The sequence below is a fragment of the Ahaetulla prasina genome, chromosome 1 (assembly GCF_028640845.1).
Source record: "Ahaetulla prasina isolate Xishuangbanna chromosome 1, ASM2864084v1, whole genome shotgun sequence".
NCBI lineage: Eukaryota > Metazoa > Chordata > Lepidosauria > Squamata > Colubridae > Ahaetulla > Ahaetulla prasina.
The window spans coordinates 229,032,754-229,044,886 of record NC_080539.1 but is presented as its reverse complement, the minus strand read 5'-3'; the positions used below and the strand labels follow the sequence as shown (position 1 = coordinate 229,044,886).

General features: G+C 35.8%; 1 protein-coding gene across 28 annotated transcripts in view; it reads right to left on the bottom strand.

The window, feature by feature from the left end:
* Nucleotides 1–12,133, bottom strand: part of NEB (nebulin) — a 223,971-nt gene that overhangs the window by 155,386 nt on the left and 56,452 nt on the right. For all 28 annotated transcript variants that reach the window (XM_058193019.1, XM_058192812.1, XM_058192850.1 and 25 more), the window contains 11 exons: nt 11,869–11,973; nt 11,668–11,775; nt 9,635–9,946; nt 9,303–9,509; nt 7,457–7,561; nt 6,938–7,045; nt 5,582–5,893; nt 2,417–2,623; nt 1,741–1,845; nt 1,340–1,447; nt 654–965 (listed from right to left, as the gene is read on the bottom strand). In XM_058193019.1, the coding sequence (XP_058049002.1) occupies nt 654–965; nt 1,340–1,447; nt 1,741–1,845; nt 2,417–2,623; nt 5,582–5,893; nt 6,938–7,045; nt 7,457–7,561; nt 9,303–9,509; nt 9,635–9,946; nt 11,668–11,775; nt 11,869–11,973 (1,989 nt within the window). The remainder of the gene's footprint in view (nt 1–653; nt 966–1,339; nt 1,448–1,740; nt 1,846–2,416; nt 2,624–5,581; nt 5,894–6,937; nt 7,046–7,456; nt 7,562–9,302; nt 9,510–9,634; nt 9,947–11,667; nt 11,776–11,868; nt 11,974–12,133) is intronic.

Below are 12,133 nucleotides of genomic sequence, written 5' to 3'. Positions count from 1 at the left end.
TTAAAGGAGGACCTTGCAAACTGATATGTTCATTATTCTGAAAGCGAAGTCTATTCCCACTGTTTATGACTTCTAAAACTTATTTCTAACATTTATTCACGAACGTATAAAAAACATATATAAATATTGAAACATCCAACAGTGGCAGTCTTTTGTTCATTTTTTAAATTGATCTTTTGCTAGTTTTTCCAAATTTAGGATTACTTTCTGTCCGTGCATGAAAAGATCAAAATGTGATATACTGAGAGACCAGTTGAACAAGATTGGCCAAAGTTCTTTCCCCTTTTACTGGCAGGACAGTTTTCAGCAGAGTTCCATTCTAGTGGAAACACAATGAAGTGGGATCCAACTATCTAAGTCTACGTAAAGGAAGTTCCAATAAGAATGTGATGCATTTCACATTCTTCCAGTATGAAATGTCTCTGTAATTTATTAAAATCTGTTAGTCCCACAGTTAATTGTGGCCATATGAAAAGCTTTACACTTCCAGTAAATAGACTGGAACCTGTCTGGAAATAAACACATTCTTATGTCAAGTTAATCAACTGTATCTAAATTGTATTAATTATATTTTTAAAAAGCTGTCCTGGCCTTCTCCAAGCCATTAATTAGCCTCCATAATCTTAGGCACAACAGTGTTAATAATTACGTACATCACTCTGAATCTGCATCCTGTTTCTTGACAATTCCATACTCATGGCATCAGGAAGAAGAGTGTAATTATGCAGAGGTTGTTTGTAGTTTGTGTCAGTCACAACTTCTTGGGCTTTCTTAGCGGCCACTACACTGAATAGGTCTAGAGGCAAGTGATAGTTAGTTTTGCCGCTTTCATAGCCTTTCTTATATTCACGTTCTGATTGTTGTTTTGCCACATTCATATAATGAACCAATTTAGGATCATCTTGCAGGCTAAGGAAGCCAATATGCTTTCCTTTTTCTTTCTCATAGGATTCCTTGTATTTGTACTAGAAAAAATCAAAACGAAGAGGTTTAAGCCATTGCAAAACGAATAGTATCAAGTTAACTTAAACTATCCTGTGATAGAGAGTATCTCAATGCTGGATATTTATTCCTACCCTTGCTTTGATTATTGTCTGGTTAGCACCTCTTTCCCATTGTTCTTTTTGTTGTTGTTAAAAACTGCATTCAGTTATTGTACACCAAACTAGAAAACTACATTCTCCCTTGTTGTTATTGTTTTCATGTGCTACCTGTACTTCTCCAAGATCTTTTCTTCCAAACTCTGCTGTTTGTTTGTTTGTTTGTTTGTTTGTTTGTTTGTTTGTTTGTTTGTTTGTTTTGGAAAGCCCCTTAAAATTTTTTATTAAGATTAACTTACATCACTGGCAATGTGGCGTGAAGATTTCGCGGCCACGATAGGAATAGCATCTGCTTTCAGGTCATAGCCTTCAGCAAGCCGCCTCTTCCAGTCTGCTTTGTAGAAATTCTTAAAGAGAAGAAATCACTTTTCTTAAAGCCTCTAATTAAGTTCTAGCAATGAAGATCCATGAATATTCTTATGTTAACATGAAAGGGTTTTGGTTTTTTTGAGTTACAATTAGAATTAAGATAATTTACATCCATTCTCGTGAACAAACCCCTAATCTTTTTCCTACAAGTGGCTTTAAAAAATGAAATGGAAAATCCAAGAATAAAATGAATCACCAATTTTGGTTTTCTAAAGATGAAGGTCTTACATCAGTATTCATTTAGACAACGAAGAAATTGCCAAGTACTTACATCACTTATATTGTAGGCATTGACTTTTGCTTGAATAAATGCAGGTACATCTGGATCCAAATGATACGTGTGCTTCATTTTCTCACCTTCTACCTTATAGTTTATCTGAAAGAAAAAATAATTTATGCAGCAAGTGCACGTTTTAATTTAAAATTATGTTGCCCAAACTAGTATCTTCCAGGTATATTTGGACCGTAAGTCCCAAAATTCATAACCAATGAATTTTGCACTGCAATATAGTCTGGAAATTCTGGAAACCATAATCCCAACATATTTTAAAGCAGGGGTCTTCGACCTTGGTCCCTTTAAGACTTGTGGACTTCAACTCCCGGAGTTCCTCAGGCAGCTTTGCTGGCTGAGGGACTCTGGGAGTTGAAGTCCACAAGTCTTAAAGGGACCAAGGTTGGAGACCCCTGCTTTAAAGGATTGAAAAGCCTCCTTTAGAATGGAAACTTGTACTTGGAGCACATAGGATAACAAATCCAATTTAGGCCTATAGAGCTAAGGATTTGCAAAACTCTTGAAAGTTTCATGGAAGAGCCTCTGCATGAATTTCTTAGATTAAGCACAAAACTTTGAACCAGCCCAAGATGGCTTATAAATATTTTAGAATTCCCTAGCACTTTTAAGACAATAACTTAAAAGAAGGAAATGATGTCCTTTGGGTTGAACTTACATCACTCAGCTGTTTGGTATTCTGTTGAGCCAAAACCATCGGTATAGCATCCATCAAACTTGTAAACTTGAATTTGTCCGGGTGCTGGCGATATTTCGATTCAGATATTGCCTCGCCAGCTTTTCTAACTTTTTCCATATCCAGGGAGCCCAAGGGACTCCACCCCACACCTCTTAACCAGTTATTGTAGTCATCTTTGTAAACAACCTGAGGAAAACCAAAGGAGACTCAAAGTTCTGTAAACATAGGGAAAGCCCTTCAAAGGATCAAGAAATACATACAGTCGTTCCCAAGATAAGCACTGGCACACCAATGGGTTGCATTTATATTATCTAAGTTAAACATTTGAATGTTCTTATTGTAACAAGGTAGGCAAAGTGAGAGACAAAATCCTGCACTTTCTGGCTATCTGATAATAGTATTTCCATAACTTTCTTCCAAGATGGACTTTCTTTGTTTTTTGTCACTCTACATAAATACTAGCTATATACATAATCATAAACAATATTCATTCCTTTTAAACTGAGGCAAAAGCTCTTGGGAAAATGAGTATTGTTTTTCAGCCAACATTAGCATCCAATTTAACATTCCATTTATCAGTGAGTTTGGAAGGCAAATCTATTGAGCACTAAAATACTGAAATAGAATTGGGTATACACATTCAAGCAAAATCCATCACAATCAGACAGGGACAACGCATCCCTTTCGAAAGAGAAAGGAGAACACAAAGTGAAATTCATGCAAACATTTCTTCGGCAATGCTCAAGGCAACGATTTATTTTTATATATTAATTCCAACTCAAACCCCAAAACGGGGTTTCAAGTGTGCTTTCCTGTGAAAATTGTTACATTGGCACAAAGGATATTAATTAATTTGTGTATCAATTCCAACTTGGTGTTCACATACCAAAAGTTAAGGGGGAAAGTGGCAAATGAAGCAAAAAAAAAAAAGAGTATAAAACTGATACTGGAAGTGAGATCTCACATACAGAATGGAATTAATTTATTTTATTGGAAGCTTGGCCAAATGAGAAATGTTGAAGATGTAAATCCAAATCTTCAATCTCTCCATGACCTGATGACCATAAGGGTGCAGGAGAGTATAGATAGAGAGTTAAGAATTAACAGATTAAAGAATTAACAGAGTTAAGAAAGGATGATCTATTTGCTAATCTGATGTCATTTTCATCTTCCCAGGAGCATGCATGTGCAAGCACACACACACATACACACACGCACACGCACACGCACACACATAGATACAGGGCACATGTGATGTGATTCTCCTCTTGAAGAGATATAGCTAGCTAGATACCAAGCATTTGCCTTTTTGTAAATTTCCTGCAATTAATTCTTGTTTCTGTTATAATTCCTAAACTTGCTTCACTGATCATTTGCAGACGTAGAATACTTTAACTCCCAACAAAGAGCCTTTTACATGAATGACTCTAACTTTTTCCATATCCAGGAGCCCAAGGACTCCACCCCACACCTCTTAACCAGTTATTGTAGTCATCTTTGTAAACAACCTGAGGAAAACCAAAGGAGACTCAAAGTTCTGTAAACATAGGGAAAGCCCTTCAAAGGATCAAGAAATACATACAGTCGTTCCCAAGATAAGCACTGGCACACCAATGGGTTGCATTTATATTATCTAAGTTAAACATTTGAATGTTCTTATTGTAACAAGGTAGGCAAAGTGAGAGACAAAATCCTGCACTTTCTGGCTATCTGATAATAGTATTTCCATAACTTTCTTCCAAGATGGACTTTCTTTGTTTTTTGTCACTCTACATAAATACTAGCTATATACATAATCATAAACAATATTCATTCCTTTTAAACTGAGGCAAAAGCTCTTGGGAAAATGAGTATTGTTTTTCAGCCAACATTAGCATCCAATTTAACATTCCATTTATCAGTGAGTTTGGAAGGCAAATCTATTGAGCACTAAAATACTGAAATAGAATTGGGTATACACATTCAAGCAAAATCCATCACAATCAGACAGGGACAACGCATCCCTTTCGAAAGAGAAAGGAGAACACAAAGTGAAATTCATGCAAACATTTCTTCGGCAATGCTCAAGGCAACGATTTATTTTTATATATTAATTCCAACTCAAACCCCAAAACGGGGTTTCAAGTGTGCTTTCCTGTGAAAATTGTTACATTGGCACAAAGGATATTAATTAATTTGTGTATCAATTCCAACTTGGTGTTCACATACCAAAAGTTAAGGGGGAAAGTGGCAAATGAAGCAAAAAAAAAAAAGAGTATAAAACTGATACTGGAAGTGAGATCTCACATACAGAATGGAATTAATTTATTTTATTGGAAGCTTGGCCAAATGAGAAATGTTGAAGATGTAAATCCAAATCTTCAATCTCTCCATGACCTGATGACCATAAGGGTGCAGGAGAGTATAGATAGAGAGTTAAGAATTAACAGATTAAAGAATTAACAGAGTTAAGAAAGGATGATCTATTTGCTAATCTGATGTCATTTTCATCTTCCCAGGAGCATGCATGTGCAAGCACACACACACATACACACACGCACACGCACACACATAGATACAGGGCACATGTGATGTGATTCTCCTCTTGAAGAGATATAGCTAGCTAGATACCAAGCATTTGCCTTTTTGTAAATTTCCTGCAATTAATTCTTGTTTCTGTTATAATTCCTAAACTTGCTTCACTGATCATTTGCAGACGTAGAATACTTTAACTCCCAACAAAGAGCCTTTTACATGAATGACTCTAACTTTTTCAACTCTATCTCTTCCTCTTTAAATGAAGAAAAAATAGCCATCTATCAAACTGATGAAGTTATCTGAAAATGGAATGCATCATCAGTGCAGATAGATTTCCCTTGCAAAATTAAGCAGTAGTTCCTCTGGGAATTAGAGATAATTAAGAATTCAAGGAATTGTCATATTCCCACACCTCCCCTTTCTTCTTTGGTAGCTCAAAAAGCCATTTTAATGGCTTCAGAATCTTTAAGAATGATTAATCTGACCCTGTGATTAAAAAAGAAATATTTTCAAATAATAATTTATTCTTAGAAAGGATTCTAGAAAAAAAGATACCCTTGCTTGCTAGGTAAACTATGCTGTGTTGTCCCTAGGCAGTTGCGACCTTTTAAATATTGCCCTACTTACATCACTCTGGATTTGCATCCTGTTCTTGGCCAGCTCCACATTCATAGCATCTGGCAGGTAGGTATAGTGATGGATCAGATTTTTGTAGTTGACATTGGAGGCTACATCCTGAGCCTGCTTGGCAGCTTGGATACTGACCATCTCCACTGGTGTGTGATAGCATGTCTTGCTTTTCTCATAATCCTTCTTGTACTCACGCTCAGACTGCATCTTGGCCACATTCATAGAATGGACAAGCATAGGAGCGTCTTGCAAGTTTCGGAAACCAACCTGTTTTCCTTTAGTCTTTTGATAAGCTTCTTTGTATTTGTACTAAAGGTCCAGTCAGAGAGACAAAGAGAGAAAGTAATTAGGCCTAGTTAGTGAGACTTGGTATACAAGCAGCTAAGGAAAGTGTCTGGATTAATGGGCAATTCAGTACTCATTTTTATACTCCATTATATTAGTAATGGAGAAAAACAATTTTAGGTGAATCATTAACATAACATAACATAACATAACATAACATAACATAACATAACATAACATAACATAACATAACATAACATAACATAACATAACATAACATAACATAACATAACATAACATAACATAACATAACATAACAACAGAGTTGGAAGGGAACTTGGAGGCCTTCTAGTCTAACCCCCTGCCCAGGCAGGAAACCCTACACCATCTCAGTCAGATGGTTATCCAACATTTTCTTAAAAATTTCCAGTGTTGGAGCATTCACAACTTCTGCAAGCAAGTCGTTCCACTTATTAATTGTTCTAACTGTCAGGAAATTTCTCCTTAGTTCTAAGTTGCTTCTTTCTTTGATCAGTTTCCACCCATTGCTTCTTGTTCTACCCTCAGGTGCTTTGAGATGGACATGACAGGAGTCCTTCAAAAAAACACCCTCCTAGAGGTAGAAAAAGTGAAATTATGCCTGGATAATCATGAATTTCTGAAAGTTACTATTATAGTCTGCAAAAGAATGCATATAGATTTCCAAACTGCTGGAAATGGGATAAAATATGTGGCATAATATTTAAGTCTATCTATGTTGTGCAATAACCTGCTCCCATTTTTCCCCAGTAATTTTAAGCTCTTGAACAAGCAGCTAATCATTTCCACTAGAAGAAACAATGACAGGTTCACACCTGTCTTCAGTAGTGAAGAAGGAGGCTAAAGCAATAGAATGAGAATGGCAAGATATTTTGCCAACAAAAACCTTTAAGACTAAAGTAAGGATAGAATGGTCTAAGACAGAGAAGGTAATGTGTGAGAAAATATTTTAATCATTTACATAGCAAGCTAAGAGCAACTTTCATCATACTGATAGTATATAAAGAGAATTTAGTAAGGATTACTTACGTCACTAGCAATGTTTCTTGAGGCCTTGGCATGAGTAATTGGAATGGCATCACCCAGTACACTGGGTCCTTTGGCTATGAGGTCCTGATAGCCATATTTATAATAATTCTGAAAAAAAAGAGCATCTTACTGATTTAACAAGTCATTTTAAGTCATTACTGTTGATTAACTTAGAATCCAGTAGTCCATACAATGTATTTATCTGGACTTTCTGACCTTCAGTTAGCTTTTCTGGATTATGCTTGATCTAACTGGTTTCAAACTATGGCTAGGCATGTCAGCAGAGCCTCTATTGATATGACAGTCAATGTTTGACCCCTCCATTTCTTGTTTCCTTTCTCCCAATAGGAAATAAAATTACTTATATCATGCACAGCATCAAGTGATAAACAATGATATCATCACATGCCAAATTACGTTGCCTATCTGATTTGCAAAATATCAGAATAATATTTATTATAAAACTCTGCATTATTTACCATAGTATAAATTATGCACAGCCTTTGAATAGTCACTTACATCACTAATATTAGCTGCATTATATCTGGCCTGGATGAACTGAGGGGCATCTGCAGGCAAATTATATGTATGCTTCATTTCTTCCCCGGAGGATTTGTATAAAATCTGAAAATCAAGGAAACAAGACAATAATAGATCCTGATGTTTCTTAACTCAACAGTTGAATTTACATATTACTTTAGTGCATAAGACTGCAGCCTTGGCACACTGAAAACAGTTGTACTTTTTTCCATGGGAGAAAAGAATGGCCATAGGAACAGGTTATAAGAATTGTCCTTAGACTCAGTTACTACATTTCCATGAGTACTTATTTGTCATTATGAAAAATAAGGTAGCTAAATTGAAACAATTAATAATTATAATTATAATTAATCAATCAACAGCTTCCAGGTCATTGTAAAACCCACCAGATCCTGGTAGGTTCATTAGCAGAACAAAGGTATCTGAAAAAACTAGATGTAAGAAAACTAAACTTTCAAAGAGGAAACACCTAACGTTCTTCAGTCTCAAATAAATGGCTCTGTCTATTACTATTAGAAGCTACAACCTCAGCCTCAAACACTTGAGTATATGCTTATTCTTAAAGCTTATTCAATAACTAAAAATAAATTATTTCAAAATACTAATAATAGAATACAAGTCTATTCTTTAGCTATTAAAATTAGACACAGCAATACCGAATTTAGTGGAAAAATTTACTCTTGCTTTTTAATTATGTTATTAAAGCTGTTACACTGATTTTTTTTTAAAAAATGACAATACAAATGATTGCAGAATCAGTAATTTTTCCTTCTACAAGAACATTTTCAGGTATTACATCCGGGCCTATTTTGTTTAAAAACAAAATACCTTAGGATTGTATTCATCTATTCAATTTATGTGTCTGCCCATCTTACCATCATGACTCTGAGCTAGCTAACTAAGAACATTTACAAATGTAATATAATAACAAAGCATAAAGAACAAATTGCAACTGGGGTTAAAAAAAAACACCTATCTCATTGAATGAAATTTTCATAGATCCAACTAATGATCCAATCTATATCTGGAACACAACCTTATCTTCAGGACTTTTTGAAAAATAATGAAAACAGATGCCAATCAAATCTCCAGGGGACAATATACCATCAATAATACTCTGAACACTGTTTTAGTATATTTTTTTCCAGTAGATTCATTTGATATTATAAGCCTTTGGTGATCCAAGTAACTTTATCATGCCAAGGGAAGAATGCACAGACTTTGGGGTCTGACATAGTGATGTGAAGGTGGCTTTTGAAAATGTGGAAGGAGCAGATAAGTTCTGAGTCCCTTAGTATTGTGAGCAGATATTTTGTAGACATGGTGAACTCCATAATGTATTGGGGGGGGGGGAGGCAAAGAAAGAAAAAGTTTGCTGTAGTGATTAATAAACAGGTCTAGAAATTGAGAGGCTGGGAGATCTAGTTCCATTGGAGGCACAAAGTTGGATGACTATGGGCCAGTCATTGTCTCTGAGCCTTAGAAAGAAAATAATGATAAACTCTTTCTGAAAATTTTCCAATAAATTTGCAGGGACTAGTCCAGGCATTTGCCAGGAGTCAACAATGACACAAAAGAAACCCACATGCACAACCCCATACCCTTCCTAAATAGGACATTCTTTTACACTCTTCATAAAGCAAATACTAACATGCAAGATGAAAATAAATAGAATAGAAAAGGGAAAAATTGCTAGCCATATTTGCATAATTATTAAATACTAGGTTCAATTTCTTTAATTTCATTCATTCATTCCTTGGATTTAAAAGACACTCCAACTCCATAAGACTTAGCATTTCACCTATCTTTCCAAAGTTTTACTCACATCACTGAGCTGAAGTGCATTCTGCTTAGCCTGGACCATGACGGGAGAATCCACAATACTTGTAAATTTAATAGTGTCTGGATGCTGTCGGTACTTCTTTTCATTTAGAGCCTCTCCTGCTTTTTTAGCTTTCTCCGCTTCAAGGGAACCAATTGGGATCCACCCAATACCTTTCATCCAGCCAGTAAAATCTGTCTTGTAAAGATTCTGAAAAAGAAAGCGAGAGAGAGAAAGAGTGGGAGGGAGGGAAGGAAGGAAGGGATAACTGATTAGTTTAAAAAACTTCTTTTCAAATTACATTTATCTGAACACAAATGTCTCAGTAGACTTACATCACTCTGAATCTGCATCATGTTTTTAGCTCGCTCCACATTAATATCATCTGGCAATAATGTATAATTGTGCAGGAGATTCTTGTAATTGGTATCGCTGACAATTTCTTGGGCTTTCTTAGCAGCTACAACATTCACCATATCAAGTGGAATGTTGTATTTAGTCTTGCTTTCCTCATAGCCTTTCTTGTAGTCCCTCTCGGACTGCATCTTGGCCACGTTCTTATAATGAACTAATTTGGGGTCATCTTGAATGCTCTGGAAGCCAATCAGTTTGCCTTTGCCTTGTTCATAGCCTTTCTTATATTCAAACTGTCAAAACAAGATTGAGAAGGAGATTTATTTCCTGATGAGCATCGTATAACCAATACTACATAAAACCAATGCTGAAAACAAAAAGACAATAAGGTCAAGATGAGCAGAAAAGTGTCTACTTTCCAGATTGAATCCATGCATTTAGTAGTGCCAGAAGAACTGCAACAAGCAACAGCATATAAAGTATGCTTATGGAGTACTGGTGAAAACTCCCAGGCATTTGCAGAATTGTGCTAAATTCTGTGTAAGTAGAATTCTGTAGGTGCCATTGGCATTTCATGATCAAGTCTCTTCACAGTATGCTTAATAATTGCAACAACTGCATAATATTATTAATACGGATGATAGTAGTGATAATAATAATGGATTGGGTCAACTAATATTTAAGACAATGTGAACATTTGGTCATGGTTAATTTATTTGATTATAATTCCTGCTTGATTCACTGGGAATTAAATGGAATCAAAGTTCAGCATCACCCTCTGCCCTTTCATTTGGCATTTATACCCCATTGTATATGGCAGGGCTTGATTCAAGGTTAAGATAATGAGATTATAGTAGCAATTCTCAGATTTTAAGAACTGTAGCACTATTACAGAATTTGCAACTGTGATCGAGGTACAGTAAGATAATATAAATGTTACAGTCTGAGAAAAATGAAGCAAAATAAGGAACTAAACTATTGCACTGATATATTATTAATCAAAAGCATTTGAACATCACTAGTTAAATATCTGAATCAGCTTACTATGATTATAAAACAGAATAAATGGAGGGGAGAGAAGAGAAATAATTGAAACGATTCATGGAAAATAATAAATATAAACTATTGGAGGAGTTACCAGCTCGGAAAGAGACTTATGAAAAGTTAAAAGGTTTGAAAGGCTCCTGAAATGAATCAGTGTTCGGGCCTGCCAAGTCATAGATAGGAAGGCATTCTGTCTGCAAAGGCTATTTATTTATTTATTTATTTTATTTGTCAAGCATGTATAAGATAACAAATATAAGTATAAACACGATTATGAATACAGGAAATGGATACAGATAAATGGGAACAATAGGACAGGGACGGTAGGCACGCTGGGGTGCTTATGCACGCCCCTTACAGACCTCTTAGGAATGGGGTGAGATCAACAGTAGACAGTCTTAGGTTAAAGTTATGGGGGTTTGGGGATGAAACCACAGAGTCAGGTAGTGCATTCCAGGCATTGACCATAACAAAGGTGCAAATGATGTAGGGAACTAATTGAAAAAGACAAGGCACAGTGCCGTTCAAGTTCTGCACTCTGAAGTCCCATGAAACTGAAAAGTTAAAAGATATTCTTAACTCAAGAGTTATCAAAATCTTGTTCCCAAATGGCTGCCTGATAGAGGCTCAGCCAACTATTTAACATGTTGAGGGTGTCGAAACAATGGCTGGTAAACTGTACAAATCAGTAAATGCATTATAAATAGATTTGTTTGTTTGTTTGTTTGTTTGTTTGTTTGTTTGTTTATTAAATGTATACGTCACCCATCTCACTATCCAGAGTGAGACTCCAGAAAAGTACCACTCTTTTGTGGGATTGGTTTAATTCAGAAACTGGTCCACTAGAACTGATGAAGACTGTTCTTAGTTCTTAGACTGATGAACTAGCGTCAAGTCCTAAAAGGGAATCACGTTAGTGGAATTTCTCTTTGGCCCCAAGTGAACCACTCTTTCTGATGGGCATACTCACATCACTGGCAGCCTTGCTGGCACTTTTAGCTGCTCTAATGGGGATGGCATCGCTCCTCAGGTCACAGCCCCTCGATTTCAGGTCTTCCAACCCCAGTTTGTAATAAGTCTGCAAGAGAATGGATTTATTGAGTCATCAATTGTCCACCAACTACATGGGCAGTTAAAGTTCCATTTTAAAAATTATCCAAACCAAACTTACATCACTGATATTGTAGGAGTTAACCTTTGCCTGGATAAATTGAGGCGCATCTGCCGGGAGGTTATAATTGTGAATTAGTTCTTCATTTTTGGCTTTATAAAGTATCTAAAGAGAAATCAAGTGTAAAAATCAGTGTGACATCCAAACCCAAAAAACAAACATTATAATTTATTACGATTCCAAATTACAGGTTTGGTTTCAATTCAGAAGTATAGGTTACGTTTGATCAAGAACCCTTAATCTTTTAAGGGTTCTATGACCTGCA